At 46.7% G+C, this 24,599-nt stretch overlaps 1 protein-coding gene across 1 annotated transcript in view; it reads right to left on the reverse strand.

Annotated features, from left to right (window-relative positions):
- Positions 1-10,828: 10,828 nt before the first annotated feature.
- Positions 10,829-24,599, reverse strand: part of LOC119165495 (glucose dehydrogenase [FAD, quinone]) — a 169,132-nt gene continuing 155,361 nt past the window's right edge. Inside the window, exon 13 of the mRNA XM_075872545.1 lies at positions 10,829-19,076. Coding sequence (XP_075728660.1) covers positions 19,074-19,076 — 3 coding nt within the window. The 3' untranslated portion in view covers positions 10,829-19,073. The remainder of the gene's footprint in view (positions 19,077-24,599) is intronic.

A 24,599-nucleotide genomic window follows, 5' to 3' on the forward strand; every position in this document is an offset into this window, starting at 1 on the left:
ATTCCAAATATGATCAGTAATCTTTAAAACCACTCGATTCTTGGCCAGTCCCCCACAGTGGGTATGCGCCACGATATATAGGTGAACAACAACAACAACAACAACAACAACAACAACAACAACAACAACAACAACAATGATGGCGGTGTCTCAGGTGACCGCTTGAAGTCCTTGCACCCCAGGCGACATCTTCAGCTTGCCGGACGGCCCAAAGCTGGTCTGTTAGCTTGTCGCTGGTGAGTGCCGCCACCCAACGACAGCGCAGCTGACGCCGCCAATCGGCAACAGTGACCGCAGCCAGCCCTCGCGCGGTGGTGGCAGCAGCCATTGGCCTCAGAGTTTGTCCTTGCCTAACATGCGTCGCGAAGGGAGTGGCGGCACTGAGGTCAACTTTTCCAGCACACTCCAAAAGCATGTGCCACAGTGTTGCCCTTTCCGCGCAGGCTTTACACGCGTTGGTCAGGTGTAGGTGAAGATTACAAAGGCGTAGGATCGCCGGGCTGGTGTACGTATTTGTCTGTAGAACGTCAGAGTTACGGCCTGTCTTTTGTTCAATTTGTTGTGTGGTGTTGGGCATTTGCGTTTGCTTAGTCAGTAATGTTGTCTAATGTCGTTGAATGAGGTCAGGCGATCACCCCATGACCATTCCAGTTGTTGTTGTCGCGTGGATAATGTCATCGCCCCGCTTTCGGAGCTGAAGGCGGCCACCGAATCGGCTGCGGCTCGGTGAGTGAGATCTCGAGCCGCGGCGTGGGCCACCTTGCTACCTGCGAGTGAAACGCTATTGTGAGCTGGGGTCCGCAGAAGGAAGACATTCGCATTTTCAGTTTTGAGATACAAAGACGACGACGCCGAGGCCATCGTTCCTCGAAGCTCACCGCCGTCCCTGTTGCCATTACTTGATTGTAGTATCCGGGCCGCCAGACACGAAATGGGACTGCGCGCGAAGCCACGCACGGCAGCTTGCGAGTCGCTCGCTGATCACGACCGCAGCCTCCGGTGCTGCGACCAGTGCAAGAGCAATCGCCCCCTCTTCGGCCGCCTCTGTGTGTTCCGTGTTCGTGTTCTCGTGTTCTTGAGGTTATAGGAACTCCAAATCAACGGAAAACATAGATATCTGCTGATTAAGAAAAATTCAGTGCTGAAAGGGCTCAATATTTTGCACATAGAATAAATAGCTTGGCGCTCAGATTATTTCAATAGAGTGCGGAATATTTAAGCTGACATATGAAATAAAGTGAACGCGGAAACCTATAGCAACAGAAGGACCCAATTTGAGCACTATCTGACGAGAACGGGTTGCCGCGTTAAACTCGCTGGGCGTAACCTCCTTTGTCTTAGCAAGGTGTAGCGAGGGTTGGGATGCAGTGCGTTGTATTAGAGGCGGTGAAAGGTGGGAACTAGATACGAAGCGCAGGCCATAAAAAAGTGAGCGCGCGCCGCCTCTCTAGTCCAGCCGTGCCACCTCTCGTTTAGTCCTTGGAATGTCCGCTGGATGGTGGTATTTCTATGCGATGAAAAGAGTTACTGTATATACCATATAATGTAACTATAATGATGAATATATGATGAAAACATGCGAGATATTCGTGCTTGAAGTGTTCACTGGACGAACGGACGGATGGACAGACGCACGGATGGAGAAACAGACAGAAGCATGGATGGACTGATGGTCGCATGGATGGACGGATGGATGCATGGATGAACGTACGGACGCACGGATGGATGCACCGATGGACGGAGGGACGCGTGGACGGATGGGCAGAAGCACAAATCGGCGGACGAACGGAAGGACACGCGGACGAACCGACAGACCAACGGACGCATAAATGGACGTATGCACAAACGGACGGACGCACGGAAGGACGGATGGACGCATAGACGGACGGAAGTAAGAACGAATGGACGGACGGAAGCGTGGTCGTACTGACGGTTGCTTCGCCCCACTCACCATCACACAGTGTGGATAGGCTGTGATTTTTTAGCGAAATATGAATGGCGTATGTCACGTAGAATTTAATCTATTTCGAGTGCGAAGAGCATCTAAAGTTTCCGGATATGAGGGATCGAAGTATATTGACGTGTTCAGCTACCTACTAGGCCTCAGGCACCGAGTGATGATGAGCGAGCAGCGATGACTTTGACAATTCTAATTTTGTCAACGCGGTGTCTACATGGGGTACCATATAGCGGCGATGCCTGGCCGCTTGGCAACGCCTTCATTCGCTTTGTGTTGCTTTGTTCGTGCAGGGCCTTCGTGTGAATCCTGCTTCGTTGTGCCGCTTCGGCTGATTTGTCGCGAAACTCTGAGCAGGAATGTAATTATTTCAAGCTACGGTCATCGCGAACAAGTTACACACACGCAGCATTCATATGTTTTACCAGACATCGTGGGCTAAGTGGGCGTCTCCAGCTGCCTTTTCGCTGCTTGGTTCGGCGTGGATTTAATATTGACTGCTCAGAACAGGAACTAACGAAAAATGGTTCGCCACGCTGCGAATTTCCGCGATTCCATATTCCTCGGTGCTTTAAACGTCATTTGCGGACGCTGATGACGGAGGCGATGACAAGGGGGCTGGCGAAGACATGCATATATGTACCAGACGTAAGGAGAGGAGGATTTCCTCCTTTCTGGGCTGTTGCACGAGAGTAAAAAAGCCGACGTGACACCCTCGGTACTGTATTTTTTGGGAGGTCACGTGCACTGACAACAGCCCAGAGAGGACTATGGCCGCACCCAGGGAGCCTTGAGTGAAAAGGTGCATAAACGTGTATGCGAGCAGACGAAATCTCTACTAATGCTCGCGTCATTTCGTGTGGCCCCGTGATTAGTAGGGGGAGGGGCAGTGGGAAATGACCGCTTGGCATAGCTGGCAGCGCTGAAAATTGGCTGGCTTTGCGCCTGTTTTGAATAGGGTTCGATAATTGTCTTACTAATCGATATTGTCCCTTAATACCGAAACTTTACTAAGGCGTCGATAACTAATCGCTGACGAAAAAATACAGCATATTAACAGAGTGACTAATGATGAGTGGGGCGAAGCATGTGTCCATCCGTGCATTCGCTCGTCCGTTCGCACATCCATCCGTCCGTGCTTCCATGCGTTGGTCCGCCTGTACATGTGTCCGTGCATTCTTCTGTCCATTCGTTCGTCCACGCTTCCACCCATCCGTCCGGGCTTTCGTCTGTCTGTTCATGCCTCCATCCGTCTACAAACAAACCACCATTCACGAAGCGTGACATCCTGGAGGCCAAAAAGATAAGGAAGGCAAACAGTCAGCCTATCACAAACAAAACTTGATTTGGGACTGCTAGGGACCGGTGCTGTTACAAACTTAACGTATACCCCAATCTATTATACCTGAACAAAATCCACCCAACGCAGCAATCTGACACATGTGCCTGTTGTTGGGAATGCCCATCTCTCACCCAAACAACTTGGACGTGTAGACTCAGTTCACCCATAAACCTGGGGCTTAGTAGGGATAAACCCATTTGAGAGGCACTTGTAGGTCTGGCTTGCGAGAAAACATAGGGGAAGCCAAGCTGCTATGCTCAACCAGGCCTAGCGAGCCGAAAAGGCCAGCGCGGCCCTTCACTAGCGGACCCTTCCACCTTCGCCCTGATTCTCTCCAGTATAATAAAGTTTCTGCTACTACTACTTTATACGTGGATAATTGCTTGGTGCAATACTGCCGTTTCGATTACGCAGAAAATATGACAAATCATGCAAATAGTAACCACGCCGAATTGACTGCGCTTAACTTCTCCTCTCATTGTATTTCAGGCATTATTGGATGCCCCGCCGCGGTGGTCTAGTGGCTGAGGTACTCGGCTGCTGACCTGCTGGTCGCGCGATACAATCCGTGTGGTAGCGGCTACATCTTCCGTGGAGGCCCGCGTGCTCACATTTGGGTGCACTTAAAAGAACCCTCGGTGGTAAAAATTTCCAGAGCCCTCCACTATGGCGTCTCTCATCATATGGTGGTTTTGGGACGTTAAAACCCGCATATTATCGTATCAGGCATCATTGGATGCCCATTTATATTTAGTCCTAAATGATCACTTTTGAAAGTTTCCCTCTCAGGATGTTCGTATCATCCTACGCCGTTTCATCCATTCCCGTCCAACGGCCGTGGCACGAAAAATGATGAGGCTATCAAGTTGTGCCCTTGAAGGTGCGTCATCATATGACGCACCTTTCACGTTCTAAATGCGGATCGTTTTATAGTCGCACTTACTCGCAAATCCAACTTCGGCGTCGTCGTCAGAAACCCCACTGCGCATGCTCGTGCCTCACGTCTCGTGGTTCATGCTCGCGCCTCTTTCCAACTATCGCTCCCTTCTTCCTCTCTCACCTCGCAAAGCCGACGCAGGCAGCGTCTGCTAGTAATAAACAGCTGAAGCGCAAAAAAAAGGCAATAACGGACTATGCGAAAAAAAAATGGCAGCATTCCACGGAGTGAATGATGGGGAGTGGGGCGAAGCATTCGTCCGTTCATTCGCTCTTGCTTCCGTCCGTTCCTGCGTACGTCTGTGTAACCGTCCATGCGTCCATCCACCCGTCCGTGCGTGCATCGGTTCGTGCGTCCGTCCCTGCGTTCGTCCATACATCCGCGCCTGCGTCCGCTCATGCGTCCATCTATGCATCTGTCTGTGTGTCCGTTCGTCCATCAATTCAGCACTCCAAGTACCACCATCTCGCATTTTTTCATCATATATTCTCCATATAGAAGCACCGCCATCCAGCGGACATTTCAAGGACTCAACGGGAGGTGGCACATGCACACTTCCTTACGGCTTGCGCTTCGGGTTTACTTCCCACCTTTAACCACCTCGAGTTCATGGTATATACTAGTTCACTGTATTCATGGCTATGCGGCCCAACGCTCGCTAAACCTTTCTAAAACCAAGGAGGTTACACCCAGCGAGTATAACGTAGCAACCCTTTTTTGTCAGATCGTGCTCAATGTACATGCCAATAGCTGCTAATGGGGATCGCAGCGTGCGCGTTACCTAAAGGCCGAATGCTCCTGTCTCTCATTCCCCCTTAGCAGCCAATAACATGTGCATTTAGCACTATCTCCTATTGTTCAACAACGCACAGAAGAAATCTCTCACCGGAACTACCTTGCATGTCAAAATCGTAAGGACCACTATTTCGGGTATGCGCCACTGGTGGTTATGTACTACGAGGGACGCACAAGCCACGCCATAAAGAGCTTCACCCCTAAAACGAGGACAAGCGCCTTCACTGCCTTCCCCGTATATGTAGACACAGGATCACCCACCACTCGTTGATAGCAACGCTTCTCCTTCATTCACTAGATACGAAGATAAAAACGAAATAACAATTAGGCATTGACAAACCATACAGCTTTATAAATAGCTTTTATAAACAGCTTTATTTCAAGCAATACAATGTCGTTGGCGTTAGCTTACCATGGTTCGAAATGTGGTGGCCAACAGCTAGCCATGACAGTTTTAAGCCAGCTAATAACGTCAACAAAGAAATGAATGGTGCGGCCAAAGCAGGCAGCGACAAGACAAGACACACGCTGTTTAACTGCTATAATTGGATTGCTAGAAAATCTATGTGTGCCAAGAGATGCAGGAAGTGTGACGAACAAGTTCAAGGAATCAACGTCGCCGCAGCAAGAACAAGAGCTGGTTTATCTAAGAAATATAGAAGATAGTATTGCCCTGCGCTGGGTATCTACTTTTTCACCACAGAAAAAAAAATGGCGCCGTGAATGGCTGCGCGTCGTAGTACAAAGGCTGACGTCTCAGTCGCTGCAGAGCATGCTTAGAAGTTTACGCCTATTTAACGCGTCGGCGCCCAAGACGTTATCTGTGAAATATTGTGTAGCCAGGCTGGTTATATAGATAATGAGGATTAATTGTATGCTTGCAATTAGTTTTTTTATCTTCAAATGAAATGAAGGAGACCCTTGCTGTGGTTGTTACGAATGTGATCGATATGATGGAACAGCCAAGCACGGAAACTTATTGATTAGAGAAACATGAAAAATGGCTTCACCGTGCAGTGAGTGTAGCCAGGATGACGGTGATAATGATGATGTGTATGTTTAGAAACATTTTATATTAAAATGAGAGAAGGAAGACACTTAATACAGCAGTTACGAACGTGGCCGATATGATGAAACTATGACAGAAACAGGACCACTGGTTTATTGAAAAACGTGACCGAGGACTTAACCCTGCTGTGGGCATAGTAGTCTCATAATGATAATAATGTATATATTTGGAAAGCTTTGATTTTGAAATGAGATGAAGGAGACGCTTAGTAAGCTCTTACAAGTGCGGTTGTGGTTACGGAGCAGTATATTTGTTGCCGAGGTGTCAATACTCAGGATCTGTATTTTGTTTTTCTCAAAGGTACGATGAAGAGTTTCACGGCATTTTTATGCTTTTCATATCGTGAATAGACGTTGTGTTCTACCCGCAATCACGTGACATTTTCTGGTAGAGGTGCGGGGTAGTGTTGTATGCACTGCAATCAGCAGGAAGACCCCGGCACCTCCACCAGAAAATGTCACGTGATTACGGGTAGAACACAACGTCTGTTCACAGGAGCAGCAGCACTGGACGTCGAGCCGAACCGGCCACACACAAACCACGAGCACAAAAACCAGTCTTCTTGGTCAGGATAGCACATACACGCCTTTGCATGGCTCATGCAAATCCATGCCCGTGTCAATATTGGCGTACGTCGTTTCATCTGATGATGAGGAGGTCGAAGAACAAATGTCGACTGACCAGAATCCCCATTGCAGAAGTTAGGAATAGTAGTAAATGTTGGAGCAATTTTATCACTTGGCCCTTCATCAGGGGACAGCCACAGGGGTTTATGCTCCACTGTGTTTGACTACATCAAAGTAACAAAAAGACTGCATCATTAGCCTATACTCGCTTATTCAGATTCTTAATTTGTAATTCGTCGTCATTTCTATTAGAAAACGAAGATGGTATGAGCGCTTGCTCAGTGAACATTTTGATATCGCTAAACCAATTTTTCAGATTGGTTTAGGTTTCAATATTTGAAGCATCCTGCCACCTTGTTTTTGGCTCATCCCGCTTCATGGGTGAGTACCATTCACATGAGGTCATCATCATCATCGTCATCATGAGATGCAATGCTAGAATTCGGAGCCGGGCCTTTCCGTCCACTGGGATCCAGGGTACAAGGATTACTTCTATAGAAGCGACATGCCGTCACCGATGGGTGGCAAAGCCCTGCAGGCGTTGTACGTTGCATCCACTGTGCAACTGCTCCCGAAGGAAGCTCCGAGTACCACGACCTTTCTTGCGTACCGTGGCGAAGAGGGCTACATGACGTGACTGAGCACGGGTAAACGAATCACGTGATGGACGAGCCATGCACTTCCGCTGCCCTGCCAAAGAACGGATGCTACACCATCTAAGCTTGGGTACAGATGAGCAACCGTTTTGGCTAGGCTTGTGCGAATATTTGAATGCTTCGAATATTGGAACGAATGTTACAGCGCGCGAATTCGCATCGATTTGAATTCAAGTTATAGAAAATTTCGAAGTATTCGAGATGAATGAATAGATGTGTAATACCTAGCATACTACCATACTTAGATGTAGTTTCATTGCAGTAGAGAGATACTAAGCTGGTGAGGCAAATGTTTAAATGTAAATTTAGGCAGGTGCCTTCCCTACCCAGGAAACCACCTGCCCAGGATAATACCACTGCCTCGAAGCCCTATTTCAAGGTTAAGATAATATAATACTCTCACATCGATTCATCATTTTTTGAGATTGAGAGGTTGTTATACGGGATTTTATGCTCAAAGTATAGTAAGTTTTAAAGCGTAACTTATTTTGCAGGTTATTACTTGCATTCTACCGAAAGTCAAATCTTGATATATACTAATTAATATTGTTCCGAATTTCTTTGAACAAAAAGGAGACATTTGCACAGTCCTTGTTCCAATTAAAGATATTGTGCAGATTAGTTAGGTCATGACAAATTTGCCCATTTGCTTTCAAATATGTGATATATGCTATTCAGATTGCATTCAAAATTATTAAACCGAAATCACTGTTTGCTTCGAATTCACTTCGAACCTGAAATTCATTCTTCGCACAAGCCTTGTTTTGGCATTTAGCTGTCATGCCTTTAAACGTACATTTGAATTGTTCAATTTTCACTTGCTTTATGGTCATTCCAGTAAGAAACTATGTGTTTCCCATGCTTTAAAAACCTTGCACAAATAGCACTCATCTGAACACACACACATTGCTAAAGATTATTTAGGAAATTGTTGGTCTGCTGCAGGAGCATCTGCAGAGTTGCAGAAGCCTGTTCAAATGAAATGTTCACAAGCAAAACGTCGCCGTTCCGTCATTGCTTCATGCCTTCACAGGCACGCATAATTTTTTTTCGTGAAGTTTACAGATGAAAAAATAAACTGCTTTGTTTTGTACTGATGCTGTGAACTGTGGCCACAAGAACTGTGAAAACTTTCAGAAAGGACGCAGCGACCAACGCAGCTGACGGTCTATAGCGCACATTCTGGTGCCATGCCATATTTTTGTGGGCTCGAACACACTCAGAACACTATCGCAGGTGGTTCGAGGCTGTTGGTCCCATGCATAAGTCAGTGAACTCACAAATGAGTTGAATCCATTGGACTTACTCATGGTTATATAGAGCCATGTGTATATGAGTCTGAATGAGTCCGAGTGAGTTCGGCCCGGGAAAATTTTGATGAGTCGGAGCTGAAGTGAGTACAAAACACAACTGATATTTCTTGAGTGAGTCTAGATCTAGGATTGGGTCAACAGGGTAGCGGAGACCTAGGCTGGGTAGGCTCCTCTGACACTCCACCACCGCACCTTTCCCTCTTGGGATAAATAAAGTTTTTCTACAAACGACCACTAAGGGGGCAATTCCAGGGGAATAACCACCATTCGGCGCGGCTTTAAGCTCTCTCATAACAGAGTAACTAGTACTGTAAATCGTTACAAACTTTTTCTAAACACACAAAGTTTTTCTCCTCCTCCTGAGTAAGTTACACTTTTTTTTCATGACCGATGGTCTTATTTGTATACTCTTCAGCATTACTGGGAGCGGTGCTTACATGAACTCACGTCTAATCACACTTATTCAAAAGCGGTGTAGTTCACACACCACTTCAATATTCATTAATCAGAGGCGCGATTTAGTAAGTAGGGTGCCTTGATCTCCCCCTCACCAATCCTTACGGTGAGAATCTTGATAAGTACATCTTATGTTGTCATATCTTCCGAAAAAAAAATAACTTGCTTGTTTGCGGGCATTCGGAACCCGTATGTGAAAGCACTATACCAATTGGCGACCAGAAGAGAACCGATTACGTGAAATATTGGTGGTAAAGAGCCATGTTGACAACATGTTCGAGAACAGTATTACAATGCTAATGGACTCATGAGTCGACTTACTCCGACTAACACACACTCAGATAAACCTTCAGTCAGAGTGAGTCCACGAGAGCAATATTTTGGCGAGTCCGAGTGAATGTAACAGAATCGAAAGTTGGGCTAGTTGTTATGCATAGTATAACTGTCAGCTCAAGCGCACTAATAAACAGAAAGAAAGATAGGACAAGCGCTTTTTCGCAACTACACGATTTATTAGAAAGGGAAGAATATATAAACAGGCAATAAAAAAAAAACAACGCATGCATATGCAGGCAAAAAGTACACCCTTGTCACCTCGAGAACAGAGAGTAAAAGAAGAAAGAATATCTCGGAACATAATCTAGAAAAGCAAACTCTTTATCGTGCAGAAAAAGTGAAGGCTAGCTGACGCAGTGTTCTCCTCTTTTTCTTATGGGAAAAACTTCCGTCAACTCACATAAGAAAAAGAGGAGAACAATGCGTCAGCCAGCCTTCAGTTGTGCTGCACAATAAAGAGTTTGCTTTTCTAGATTATGTTCCGAGATATTCTTTCTTCTTTTACTCTCTGTTCTCGAGGTGCCACGGGTGTACTTTTTGCCTGCACACGTATGCGTTGTTTGTTTGATTGCCTCGTTATATATTCTTCCCTTTCTAATAAATCGTTCAGTTGCGAGGCAGCGCTTGTCCTCTCTTTCTTTCTGTTTATTCGTGCGCTTGAACAGACAGTAATACCTGAGTAATGTGCTTGAAGAAAATTTTCATGAGCGTAACTCCGATTGAGTCGGTCTGAGGAAATCTTTGGCAAGTCTAACTCTGAGTGAGTCCAAAGCTTAAAATATTTTTAATGAAAGAGTCTGAGCGATCTTCACAAGTTTGGGCGACCTGTGCTCTCATGCATTCATCAGATAATTGAGCAATGTTTTTGGCGGTCGCCTCCAAGCATAGTGAGCAGTAGCTTCTCAATACGGCCCCTGAAGATTGAGGGATGCCAGGGGCTCCTACCGAGTGGGATGGTTTTAAGAGTTACATATGGCTCATGTAATAGTCCACTGACTTGTACGTAGTTTCAAAACGTTTCATTAAGTATTATTAAGTTTCATTAAGTATTATTAGTAGTATAGCTTAAGAACATGCTAATGTTATTAAATATACAAAGCGGCACATTTTTTTGTTGTGAAATATTATATCAGTGCAGAATCATTCACTTTAAAAACGAATCTGTCTCAGTCTCTTGTATTGATTGCTTTTTCACGTTTTCTTTCAATATTTGAAAGAATGAAGCTTGTTTCAAGGACACTAATATGATTAACATATCTGCTTCAATAACTTTGTGCTACCCGATGTTACGTATTCGGCGGCTGGACGACAGCCGGCCCAGGAAAGAGACGACTCAAGCAGTGCCAGGAAGACAATCCCAGTTTATTCACCTTGCGGCGCGTTTTTAAGCGCTACGCAGCCAATCGCAGGTTGGCACGAAAGAAAAGAAAACAGCAAGATAACAGCAATCGGGCAATGTTATCAGAAAGCCCCGACGTAGAAAGAGGGCGAGCACTGCAAACGTTACAACTCGGCGAAAGCTACCCCTAGCGGAAGGCGTTCAAGAGGATGACGCTTCATGAACGGCTGGAGGTGGTAACAGGTAGCCAACACGTGGGCAGGTCTCCAAGCACAGCACTGACACGTTTTGCACGGTCATATTGTCTTTGTGCACGGCGTGGGCGAAGACCCTGAGGTGCATGGTGGCACTGGTCGTTGAAGTAGCCACCGCAGAAGGAAATGGAAATGGCATTGCGCGTCGTCTGGCTGGAACACGCCCGCGAAGGTTGGCATTAAAGGCCAAGAGGAGGCAATGTCGAGAACAGGCAATGTTCAGAACGGGCACCACTCGCCGAGTGTCGATTGGCTGCAGCACGGGAGTTGGCTGCAGGCGCCTGGAGCAGGGTTGATTTCGCCATCTGGTACGACAGGATCTGAAATGGCTGAGTGGACGAGCGGTAGAAACGCAGAAACTACGTCAAAAGCAACCTGGCGCCCAAGCTTAGAAAAGCCCGACAGTTGATTTCACTGGGAGCAGATAACGTGAAAGCCGAACACGATAAGGAAAAAAAAAATATATACTTGCGCCAAGTTGCATGCACACAAAAGAAACAAGAAACACTTAATAGGTTCGGCTAAGGCAGTCCGCATTAGCATGGTGTTTGCCTTTCTTGTGCCGCACTGAGAAATCAAATTGCTGAAGTGCTAGACTCCAACGCATCAAGCGGCTGTTTTTGTTCGACATTTGATTTAACCACACTAAAGGTGAGTGATCAGTTTCAAAAACAAATGAGGAGCCTTTGAGGTAACACGACAGCTTTTCGAGAGCCCAGACCAAGCAAGCACATTCTTTTTCAGTTGTACTGTAGGCTTGCTCGCGTGATGTTAGTTTTCGACTGGCGTAGACAAGAGGATGTTCCTCGCCCTTTTTGTTCACTTGACTTAGAACAACGCCCATTCCGCGGTCACTGGCGTCACACTGAACTAAGAAGGGGAGAGAGTAATCTGGTGCCGCGAGGACCGGTTTGCTGACAAGAATCTTTTTGATCTCAGCAAAAGCATCTTTACGAGCCTTATTCCAACTTACAATAGTTGGCTCAGTTTTGCGCAGTGCGTCTGTGAGAGGACTAGCGATATTTGCGAAGTTGGGAATGTAGCTTCTGTAGTAGTCGGCTAAACCCAAAAAGGAACGCAAGTTAGTCTTTGTTTTCGGCAAAGGAAAGCTAGTGATTGCTTCAACTTTTATTTCGGAAGGACGTCGCTTCCCTTGGCCAACAACATGCCCCAAGTAGTGGACTTCAGAGCTCGCAAGACGACATTTGGCGAGTTTGAGAGTCAAGCCTGCCTCGTGTATTCGAAGGAATACCTGCTGCAGATGTTCCAAATGCTGTTGCCAGGTGCTCGAAAAAACAGCTATGTCGTCAAGGTACGGAACAGCGAACGACTCGGCTCCTTTGAGCACTTCATGCATTAACCTTGAAAATGCGAAGGGTGCATTCTTGAGGCCAAAAGTGAGCACAAGAGGGCGATATGTGCCTGTCGGTGTCATGAAAGTGGCGAGCTTACTGGCGTTTTCCGTTAGTGGCACTTGCCAGAAACCGCGTACCAAATATAACGTAGAAACGTACCGTGCCGCGGACACTTTCTCGATCAAGCCCTCAACGTTTGGAATGGGAAACATCTTTGTTTTTGTTATCGCATTCAATTTTCGATAATCGATGCAGGGTCGCGGTTCCTTGCCTGGACTTTCTACAATAAACATAGGTGACACATATTCGCTTTCTCCTGGCACGATTAGACCCAGTGTCAACATGTTTTGAACACAATCGTTCAGGATCTTTTCGTGACGGGGGGAAAACCTGTGCATCCTGGTTCGGAAAGGTTGGTTGGATGTTAACTCAATGTCGTGCTCCACGAGATTTGTCCTGCCGGGAGTGGGACTAAACAAGTCTCTGAAGTTGCGCACAAGCAGTTCTAACTCCTTTCTTTGCTTGTCAGTTAGAGAAGCTTGTTTAGTGACAGATTGGACTATCTCTTCTGTTGATGGGGAAGAGCAGGGGCTTGGCACTTGGGGTAGAGGAACGTTGATCTCTTCAGGCTCGTTAAGGACAATGCTCAACGTCTCACTGCGTTCGATAAAAGGCTTCATTAGATTGCAGTGATATATCGTCACATCATTGCGTTTACCGGGCGTCGTTACCAAGTAATTGGTGTCGGAGAGCTTTTGTTTAATCGTGACCGGCCCATCCCATGCTACTTCCAGTTTATTTGCCTTTGACGACCGCAGAATCAGCACTTTATCGCCTTCCTTGAAGGTTCGTGTGCGTGCGGATCTGTCGTAGTACACCTTTGAGCGTTGCTGCGCTTCTGCCATGTTTATCTGCGCCAGTTCTTGCGATTCACGTAGGCGCTTCAACAAGGTCAGCACGTACTCGACAACTGATTTGTCTACGAACTTGTCTTCCCACTTTTCTTTCAACAACGTTAGCGGGGAGCGAAGCGCTCGACCGTAAACAAGTTCCGCCGGCGTGAACCCAGTCGCTTCGTGAGTGACGGAGCGCAGAGCAAAGAGCATCGCGGGAACAGCTTCGTCCCAGTCGGCGCCTTTCTCGAAACAGAGTGCACGCAGAATGCGCTTCATTACAGAGTGAAGTTTCTCGACTGAATTACTTTGCGGATGGTAGACTGAGCTGTGGTGAACGGATATGCCGCATTTCTTCAAGAACGTCGTGGTGAGCGCGCTTGTGAACACAGAACCTTGGTCGCATTGGATTTCACTAGGAAATCCAATTCTTGCAAAGACGCCGAGTAGCGCGTTTACAACTGCAGTGGAGCTTAATTCGGGTAATACCACTGCTTCCGGGAACTTCGTAGCAGGGCAAATGAGTGTTAGCAAGTATTTGTTGCCCGCCGCTGTTACTGGTAATGGACCTACAATGTCGACAACTAATCTGCGAAAGGGTTCGCCAATCAAAGGCACTTGGACCAAAGGTGCTTTGAGTTTTTCGTTTGGCCGCCCCGTCCTTTGGCAAACGTTGCAGGAACGTACCCAGTTCTCCGATTCTTTGAAGCACATCGGCCAGTAGTAGTCGTTCAATAACCTGCTCTTGGTCTTGTTGATACCTAAATGGCCAGCCCAGCTATCGCTGTGAACCAAACCCAAAAGTGCGACTCGATACTTTTTGGGAACGACAAGCTGTTCAAAGGTTCTGCCTTTCTTGTTTTTGAATATTCTGTACAAAATGCCTTCTTTGACTATGAGCGACACGGCTCCTTTTTGTTTCCGTTTTGATTTTTCCCAGCACGTCTTCAGCGACTCGTCGTTTGCCTGCTCCATTTTGAGAGCGCTTTTGTCTAACTTTGCTAGAAGCTGAAAATTTTCACTGACTGGGTTTATCGCTTCACCTGGGAGCGCATTACCGACGGGAGTGCTGCTATCAAAGGCTGGCGCGACACAATTGGCGTCGACAGGAACAGTTTCGCTTGGTGCAGTAGCTTGTGTCGGTTCACTCTGGTCTGTAATTTCCGTGTTACGGGTAGCGCTGGTAGCTTGAGCTCTTGTTTGGGACCTCGTGACGACCATTACAGGGTTAGCATTAAGTTCCAGTCCTGCATTTTGGAAGTCCCTCATTGATCGGTTAGAAAAAATGTAGGGAATTTTCTGAGGAAGTTTATCGGAAACCGCAGCATCAGTTTCGAATGTGCCGAAGGCGCCCTTCATTTCGACTCTGGCTACCGGCAAACACTTCATGTCTGGCTCTAGTGCCTGGCGTACCCATACACATGAACCTGTTAAGTTCTCGGGCTTAACAAATGACGGGTGGACGATATCAAATGTTGCTCCTGTGTCGCGCAGAACGTTGCAACTGATGCCGTTCACCTTCATGTCATATGTGTAGGGCAAGAGTAAATCGCTCTCTTCGGTTAGCAAATTGACGGAAACTGCTGGCTGTCGGCAACCGACTGCGATGTGACCCGGTTGTTGGCATTTATAGCAGACCAGCGGTTGTTTTTCTTCGAACTTGGAACTTTTCGGTTCACTCGCGTTGGCTGCATGCCCTTGGGCTGGAACACTGTCGCCTGGTTTCCCTTGGTTAGTTTCTTTCGTTCCTTTCTGAAATTTCTTGAACGCTCCTGACGGCTTCTTTCTTTGTTCTTCCGAACTTTCCATTCTACGGGAACGGTACTCGTCCGCCAAGCTGGCTGCCGTTTGCAAAGTCTCTACGTTTGGCTTGTCCTGAATCCACAGCCGCATTTGGTCCGGAATGGACGCATAAAACTGCTCGAGCGCAAACAGTTCAATCAGACGTTGCTTGTCCTCGTATGCGTTGGCACTCTTAAGCCATTCCTCTAACAAGCTCATGGATTTGTAGGCGAATTCTGAAAATGACTCCCCTTGGCCACGCCTCGTGTTACGGAACTTCATCCTCAAGGCTTCTGTTGACAAGCTGTACCTTCGCCTCAAATGAAGTTTCACTTTTTCGTAATCATGAGCATCTTCATCTGGCATTCTCGCGATTACATCGGCTGCCTCATTTGGAAGTAATGTCAACAGGCGTTGCGACCAAGTCTCTTTTGCAAGTGCAGCTCTTGTACACGTCCTCTCAAAGTTGACGAGATACAAAGTGATGTCACTGCCAGCCTTGAAAGGTTGCATGTATCCTCGCATATCGAAACTGTCATTGCGTTCAAGGTTATGCAGTTGCATCTCTTTTAACTTCAGTTCTACTTCTCGTTCTTTGAGCTTTTCCGAGACTGCCCTCCAACACTCCTCGACTTCGTCGTCGTTTGCTCCGCATTTGGATATCGCTTCGATAATTGCAGGCTTCCGCATAGACTTCTGTACAGGGATACCGAGCTCTTCAGCTAGCAGCACTAGGTTGGGTTTCGTTAACGACGTGAGGATCATGACTGCAGTTAACAAGTGCTACCCTGATATGTACTACTATTTAGCAAAGTCAACAACAAATACAAAAGAACCTCGACTACCAAGTAAATGCTGCTAATGCTCCCAATGAAGTCAAGCAAGCCGTGCTCTCACCAAACCGGACGCCAAGGCCGCCTTCGACGTGCGCTCCATACCGCCGCCACCGCTGCCACCAGCTGTTACGTATTCGGCGGCTGGACGACAGCCGGCCCAGGAAAGAGACGACTCAAGCAGTGCCAGGAAGACAATCCCAGTTTATTCACCTTGCGGCGCGTTTTTAAGCGCTACGCAGCCAATCGCAGGTTGGCACGAAAGAAAAGAAAACAGCAAGATAACAGCAATCGGGCAATGTTATCAGAAAGCCCCGACGTAGAAAGAGGGCGAGCACTGCAAACGTTACACCGACTACCTGGCCATCAGATAGGTACCATGCGTTTACAACTGGCAGCCACACCTAATTGCATGCATTTGTTTAAAATAAATTAAAAAACGATTTCATCTGGCACTGTACACTGAAAGAGGCTGATTCATCAGTTTGAAGTACAATGTGCCGTACAGTTCACAACACACAATGTTATCCTACCTAGCATTAAATATAATATTTAATAGTTCACAGCGCATAATATATTGATTATCAGATGATTGCGATTGAATACAGCCAGGCAGTTTCCTCGAGTATTCTACACGGTACACAGACCTGAACATGTTGGGCCTTTATTTTGCATTTTAATAAACAGGAAAAGGCATTTCCTTATTTGGTCCTCCAGGTGTCCAAAGAATTTTCGAACAGAATACGTGTTGCTTGTGAAATGCGCATGTGGTTGCAAGGAAAAGTATGAATTATTTTACTTTATTATTTGAAGTTTTAATGCCTAATTTCTGGCACTAGGAAAACAGCAGTGACGAGAAATGTGTTTACGGTTGAGAGTTGGAAACTCACCAGTCCGGGTCAAGCGTATTACACTTTTTCGCATATAAGCTCACTACATGTACAGAAAATTTTGATCTAAAGTGGGGGCACGAAATACATGTTGAGTTTGGTCTACAAGACAGCTTTGCTGCATATGTTTTAAGTATTGCAAATAAGGTTGCTTTGTGACATTATTTGATTTCTTTTTCCTGCCGTTTGTAGAGGGGCTGCCGGTTTATGCTGAGGTGGGTTATCTGCGAAAAATCTAGTATGGTCATCTTAGCACTTGTTAGACCCGTTTCATAAAGTTAAGCTGTTAGATGCAATGCAAACGTAAAAGAGTGCCATCTTCTACAGTTAATTTCAACTGCCTTATTTCTAAACACCTGTATAACGAGTTCTCTATTATGATTATGACCCCATTCAATGTACTATTGTATTAGGCCCGTTCGTGTGACTTATCTTTATTGAGATATTTTCATATTCGTTTTTGTCACGCACTCTTAGGCTGCATTGATGTTTAGCACACTTAGCGTTCACATTTACCTTTTACATTTTAGCATGCACTTCCTAGATTCACATTTGAAAAGGTTTAAGCATCTATCACAACATATTTCTAGCCAAAATTTTATGCACAGCTCTTTCTTTGATTTCATAAAAGGTTGTGCGAACAAATTGCGCAGGCCTGTGCACGGCCAGGGATTACGCTAACTTTCAGTTGTCAGGTCTACTGAATTGCTCCTGTGCTGTTGTAGTCCCAACGATGAGTCAGTAATCGCATTCATTATATGACATGTTCTTTCTGTTATTTCTTTATCCCTTTATATGGATGCCTTTTTTAATGTGCCTTCTGAAATTATTCTAAGGTAAAACAAATGATGCTGATAACGAGCAGTCAGTTACAGTTAGACGAAATAGTATACTAGTAGAGAATTTCGCAGAAAAGGTATGGTTTTAGCTTTAGAAACTTTTAGGCTGAGAAACTTACACTTAGGGTTGTCAGCTTGGGTTTCTATATTATCTTGCGCTAGGTTTGAGATCCTAATTAATTCAACTTTCAATCGATTACTATTTTATTTTTTCAGTCATTAGTTACCATGTCTAATAATAATTTTAATGCTCGTGAATATTAATTAAACTTTACTGAGCCTTATCTATACAGGTGGGGCACTCGGGCACCAGATGGATCGTTTCCCTTGTTACGGGACCCACATATTGCTTCAAACGAAGCGTTGTAGGAATGTTTGAACCAGAATGGCTGGTCTTTGGTGTGTCTTATTGCTGGATAAAATCCATCTTGCTTCATTACACTCTCAAAGCAATTCCTCAGCAGGGAGACTGTCCCACATCAAAGTTCATTCATCATTATGTCTTTGCTATCTTTAAAGACCAACGTGCTGCTATTTCAAGACCCGAGTGGCTTGCGGACTGCCAGCGTTACATAGCAACCTGAATTTTCTAGAAAAGTGGTGTGTGAGTAGTTTTCAAGAAACCTAAACGAAAGCACAACACTTGCGATGCCATCTTAGCTCTTGAGAGACTCGGCAGTTTTCGACGGTCCTACCACTCCACTTCACCGGAGGAACTTCCGTGCCGCTGAATGAGCGGACTTCAGGTCTGGATAACTTCCTAGCAGGCACCTCTCCAACTTTCCGAGCACCGAGGTCAGGGCCGGCCAGTGGGTCGCTTCGCGCACGCTCATGCCGGGAACATGCACGCCCACAAATGGCAGACCACGCCACATGCAAAAGCGTACCGGCACGTACTCGGGCACAGGGCGCGCCTCGTCGGGCGTCAGCACGGTCAGGCACAGGCTCGCTCCCATGTCGACAACGCCGTCTCCCGTAGCAGCGTTACTGGACATCTGCAGCGCGTGCACGAGGCTCATACCGATCACTGAGGGATCGTCGTGCAGCAGAGCGGAGTCGAGGCGGTACAGGTACCACTCGTTGGATATTCCTCGAGGTATCAGCCACGAGTACAGTATGGCGATGCAGTGAAGACACTCTGGCAAACCTTGGATGGACTTGAGACTGCTGCGGATACGATCAACGGCTGGCAGCAGGGTGAGACCTTTGACCGGCATAAGCCACGGAAGATGGAGGTTGTCGAGTAAGTGCAGCTCTTCGAATGTCAAGACGTAAAAGGAGCAGCACAATTTCTCTATATCAGTTGAAGACATGATTCATTATTATTGCCGTTGGTGAGAAGGTTGAACTTAAACCTGGATCAGGGCTCCTCCTTTCATGCACGAAGAAGAAGTTGACCTCCTACTGCAAATCGTGGAATAAGGAACACAGAGTTGTTTAAATTCAAGAAATTAGGTGTTCAATGTTCAAGCTCGAAACAACAAGACACAGCCAAAATTTTAAAAAAAAGAATCACTGAGTGGCTCTACTTACCCCCACTTCTTTTTCAAGACAGTGCCCCAATTGTTCTATGTGTAGCGCGAGACTGGTGTTAAGTGGTGCGATTTTCAGAAAACAAGGGCGTCGTACAGAATAAACACGTTGAGAAATGTCTATGCCTTGGATACTGCGGGTCTGATAATATATCTGCCACGCTATCTGGCGGGTACGATACACGTCAAGGCAGAAGGAAAACTGTCGCGGAAATTTCTGCAGATTATCGTCAATGTCCACTGCCTTTCGGCTCCGACTTCACACTGTCTTTTTTTGCCAAGTGCTTCATTCTAGGCAAGCACTATCCAGGTATAATACTCAAGGCTCAGTCTATGATTACTGCCGGAATTATGAAGGAACTTAGAGATAGGGCACATGGTGGACCGCCACAAAATTGGGCAATGAGGGCGAAAGTTCTTAGCTCAAATACTGATACAATTTGCTATCTTTTGCAGATTATCACGTCTCTAACCAGTACTCGTCATGCATCACCTAATTTGTCAGCCTTTCATTACCTGTATTATTTCTTTCTCTGTCGTTTCGTGTATTATCAGAAGGGACAAATCACAACCTCTGATTTCGCAAGGTATATGCACCTACAGTGGAAATCAAAATATAGGTTAACTTTTAGATGTGGCAGATTTGCCATTAAATTACCCCTTTGCTCTATTTATTCACAACACAGAATTTTGTACAGTGAAATAAAAAAGGAACTCAAATGCCCCACCACGGTGGTCTAGTGGCTAAGGTACTCGGCTGCTGACCCGCAGGTCTCGGAATTGAATCCCGGCTGCGGCGGCTGCGTTTCCGTTGGAGGCGTAAATGTTGTAGGCCCGTGTGCCCAGATTTGGGTGCACGTTAAAGAACCCCAGGTGGTAGAAATTTCTGGAGCCCTCTACTACGGCGTCTCTCACATTCATATGGTGGTTTTAGGACGTTAAACCCCACATATCAATCAATGAAAAGTAACTCGCATGTTTATTTTGTGCACCTGGCATCAGTGCATTTGTCACTTGTCATTAGCGTCCTACACGTTAAACGTGGACCTACACGTCCAAAAAGAGGAACACACAAAAACAAGTAGAAGGGACTGATGTTCCGGTGTATGCGTGCTTTTGTGTTCTTGTTCTGGGGGCTTAAATTAACTGTCTTTAAGATGCACTGGATATACTCACAGCAAGTATTGCTAAAGCATGATTGTGCGCGCACTAGTGTTTGTGAGAAGAAGGCTGTAAATGACCGGGTATTTTTATCGTGCACCCGCCGTTACATACAGCTACCGCCATCTCAGGGAACGTGAGGGATGTAGGCACCAGGCACCAGTGAGAAAGTTCAAACATACACGGAACCCGAGCCATATTTGCCGCTTGAAGCGAAAGCCTCAAGTGCCACATGAAACTCAAAAAGTAACCATCGGCGTCAGCGTCCCGCGGTGTCGAGCACAGCGCAAGTGATGCAAAAATCTTCACGCGTTGACTTTACCGTAGAACCGAATCATGACGTCAACGATCACGAAAATTTATGACTTCACAAATTGTGTCATGATGTCACATGATGCAACGTCATACGATACCGTCATCACATGCAATCGTAGCTCCGACATAAGTGGGCCTCAAATTTTGGAAGCATTATGATAGGTGCATATAGTTTCGGGGAGGTGCACGGGCATGATGAACAGATCGACTGAAGAGAAAAAAAATCACAGCATATCCACGGAGTGAATGATGATGTGTGAGGCGAAGGGTCCATCAGTCCGTCCATGCTTCCGTCCGTGCGTTCGTTCTTGCTTCCGCTCATCAGGTTGTTCATCCGTGCGTCCGTCCGTATTTCTGTGGGTCCAACCGTGCATCCTTCCGTACGTCTGTTCATCCATCCATCCGTCCGTACGTCCGGCTGTGCGTCCGTCCATCCATCCGTGCGTCCATTCATCCATCCGTGTGCTTGTCCGTCTGTCTGTACATCTATGCGTCCGTCCATTCGTCCATCTAGAGAACACTCCAAGTACAACCATCCTGCATCTCTTGATCACGATCGTAGTCACGTGATCATCTTTTTTTCCTTGTGGCACATACCCGTATTATCCCCTGTGGCACATAACCGCTCTGTCGGGTATGTGCCACCGGCGCTTGCGCACAATGACAACGGGGGACGCACAAGCCAGGCCATAAGGAGCTTCGCCCCTAAAAAGAAGATAATCTTCAAGTCACCCTAGGTCATTCCGCAAGGGACCCTGCCAGTTGTTTTGTTACTCAACGAGATGCTGTCGGTGATACTAGGAATGCTGCCGGTGATACTAGGAGCCATGGGTGTTGTGGCGACGATAAATGAGCGCCGCTACTTTTTCACGTACGGGGCTTTCCTACACCGAGAGGGAGGAGAGGATTCGGGGCAAAGTTTGTAGGGATATCTCTCGGGATTCTTGCGAAGCAGAACATTATCGTGCACCAATTAGGCTCGGCGTTCGCTCACCTAAAGTATTCTTGTACCGTGGTCGAGCGTCAGCTCGGTCAGGCAGAGGGTCGACGCCCTGTTGACGACACCGTTTCCGTCGCAGCATAACTACACTTCTGCAGCACTTGCATCGCTTCTGCAGTGCTTGCTGAAGGGCCGATGTGCGCTAGTGTCCAGGCGGTACAGGCACCACAGCATGGACATTCGACGAGGTATTCACCATGAGTACAGCATGGCCATGTAGTCATTAAGACGCTCTGCCGCACCTTGGGTAGGCCCGAGACTGCAGCGAATTCGCTCCACAGCTGGCCTTAGACGTTTGATTGGCTCGAGCGACGGAAGATTGACGTGGTCCAGTGAGTGGAGCTCTTCAAATGTGTGGACGTAAAAAAGAGCCGCACAAGTTCTCTCTATCCGCGGAAGATATGGCTAAAGATGACTACAGTGGCTGAGAGGTCAATTTCAGCCTGATCCATGGTTTCTCGCTTCCGGCTCGAAAAAGCCGACCTTGTCGTGCGAGTCGATGAATGAGCAAGATACAGTAGTTCTGGATAACCAGCGTCTGGATCTGGATAACCAGCGTGATTTAGAGTGTGGCTCACCCATTCAAGTCAATTGACCCTAGCTCTAGCTTACGACGTCCTTGAAAAAGTGCCCGCCATTCATTGGTTATTATCTCAGCCATCATTCTTTATTTTATCAATCTCTTCCTTTATCTCTCTCCCGGCATCGGTTATCTCCAATGCGTTGCCTCTCTAACCCAAAAACGGTCAAATTGGGAGAAGCGGCAGCTTTTAGTCTTTGAGACGAACTGTTACTCCCCGAAAAGACCAACTGAAACAAGATGGCCGACATGCTAAAAAAACGGGAGAGCAATTGTATTAGTATCAAGTCTGCAAAACAACATTGAAAAAAAAACCACAGCATATCCACGGAGTGATTGATTATGAGTGGGAATTGTATTAATATTAAGTTTGCAAAAAAGCATTGAAAAAAAAAACCACAGCATATCCATGGAGTGAATGATGATAAGTGGGGCGAAGCGTCCGTCAGCTCGTCTATGCTTCTGTCCGTGTGTTTGTTCTTGGTTCTGTTCGTCCACGCGACCATCCATACATCCATCCATGCGTCCGACCGTCTGTTTGTGCGTCCGTCCGTGAGTCCGCCCATAAGTCTGTCCATTCATTAGTGCGTCCATTCATCCATACGTCCGCACGCCCATTCATGCGTTCATCCGTCTGCTAGTCTGTCTGTCCGTCCGTCCATGCCTCCGTCCGTGCGTTCATATAGTGCTTCAAGTACCATCATCTTCCATCTCGCAGCCCATGTGGCACATACCTGCTCTAGAGCGGGTATGCGCCACCAGTGGTTACCTACTACTCCATACATACGGAGGAGCGACAGACCCACGCCCTAAGGAGCTTCGCACCTGAAAGGAACCGCAGTAGTTGCTCTCGACGCGAAACTATTACTCTCCTGAAGGACACTGCAGACAATTATGCTAGCCTGGCAGATTAAGGGATCCGGCGCGAATTCAAGTTTCCTGGAACAGCAAGTCATCATATTCCGGAGACAGATTATTTTCTGTGTGCACCGAGCGGCACCGAACCAGAACAGTTATTCATTTTAGCATCCGCAAAAGCAGCGCTGGCTGACCACAGAAGACATGCGAATACAGCTGCCGCAACGCGCGTAACACGTGCAGGAGCTGCACAGAGGAAGTCTTCAAAGGCATGTCAAAGCCGATCAAACGCTGAAATACGTGCAAAACAAGTATTTTGGAGAATTTCTGAGCAATGGGAGAGTTTTTGTGTATGTTTTGCCACACGTCAGCGGTAGGGGCGCTATGACCCTGACCTTGCTTCCATTTTGGACTGGCACGTTGGATGGACGTGTTTTTGAGCGCTCCCAATAGACTGCGCAGATAACCGTTTTGCATGTTTTGAGCTTGCCTTTATAATTACTAAGGCAGCAGTTAAAATATTTGTAGCACTTATTGCATTGTACGGCTTTTCCGTGTGTCAGTCACCAGGTATTTACTAGTTTGAGCGTGCGTGTGTGTGTGTGTTTGTTTCTTTGTGTTTTTCTCTTGCCATCTCGTGGGGGAAGTGCACATACATTGAACACGCAAATTTTTGTATTAAAGCTTAGACTTTCTCTTTTTTGTAGGGCAGGGATTATGTTTTGTAATTATCGAGTGATACAAGCCTTAAAGACGATTGGTGTCATAAAGACATTGTTAAAAAGGATGTAAAGTGTTCAGGATGCGGGGTGAGTTTGAAAATCGACCCAAGTGCAGAAGCAAATAAAGAGGAGCCTGACGCGAATTGTAGACAATGTGAGGTCGAGGAAAAAATAAAGGGAAGAATGGCTGCCCAGAGTGAACGGCTGTTGAGAATCCCCGAGCTGGAGACTGCGTTGGTGGCAGAGAAAGAAAAAAGGAGGGCAATGTAAGAAAGGCTGAAGTCCGCCGAGGAAGCACTAGCCAAGGTGAACAAAGGAGCGGCCGACGGAGAGAACAGTAGAGCACCGGCAACCAGAACGACGGAGACGAAAGAGCAAGTAAGTTTGAAAAAAAAAACAGGTTCAGTCGGTTCAATTGTCGCAAGGCCCAGCTTCAGCGAAGTAGTGGTGGGGCAGGGAAGCGGACAAAGCAGCCGGCGCCACAAGTGCAAGTAATCTCCAGGTGCAGGACGCTCCAGCTGAAAAGTCACAGCATGTGATAAACGCCGGAAACTCTAATTTAAACCAATGTGCATAATCAATCAAAGAGAGGGTAAGAGGTGACATGAATGTTGTAATAGGGACGTTCTCAGGACACAAGTTGGAAGCAGTCGTGAGGCAAGCGAGCGCAAAACTCAAAACGACAGCTGATAGAGAAAACCTCGTGATAATTTTAGGCGGCTTAAATGATGTCTCAAATGAAGATACGGCAGGACTAGT

This window comes from Rhipicephalus microplus, chromosome 8 (assembly GCF_043290135.1).
Source record: "Rhipicephalus microplus isolate Deutch F79 chromosome 8, USDA_Rmic, whole genome shotgun sequence".
NCBI classification, from domain to species: domain Eukaryota; kingdom Metazoa; phylum Arthropoda; class Arachnida; order Ixodida; family Ixodidae; genus Rhipicephalus; species Rhipicephalus microplus.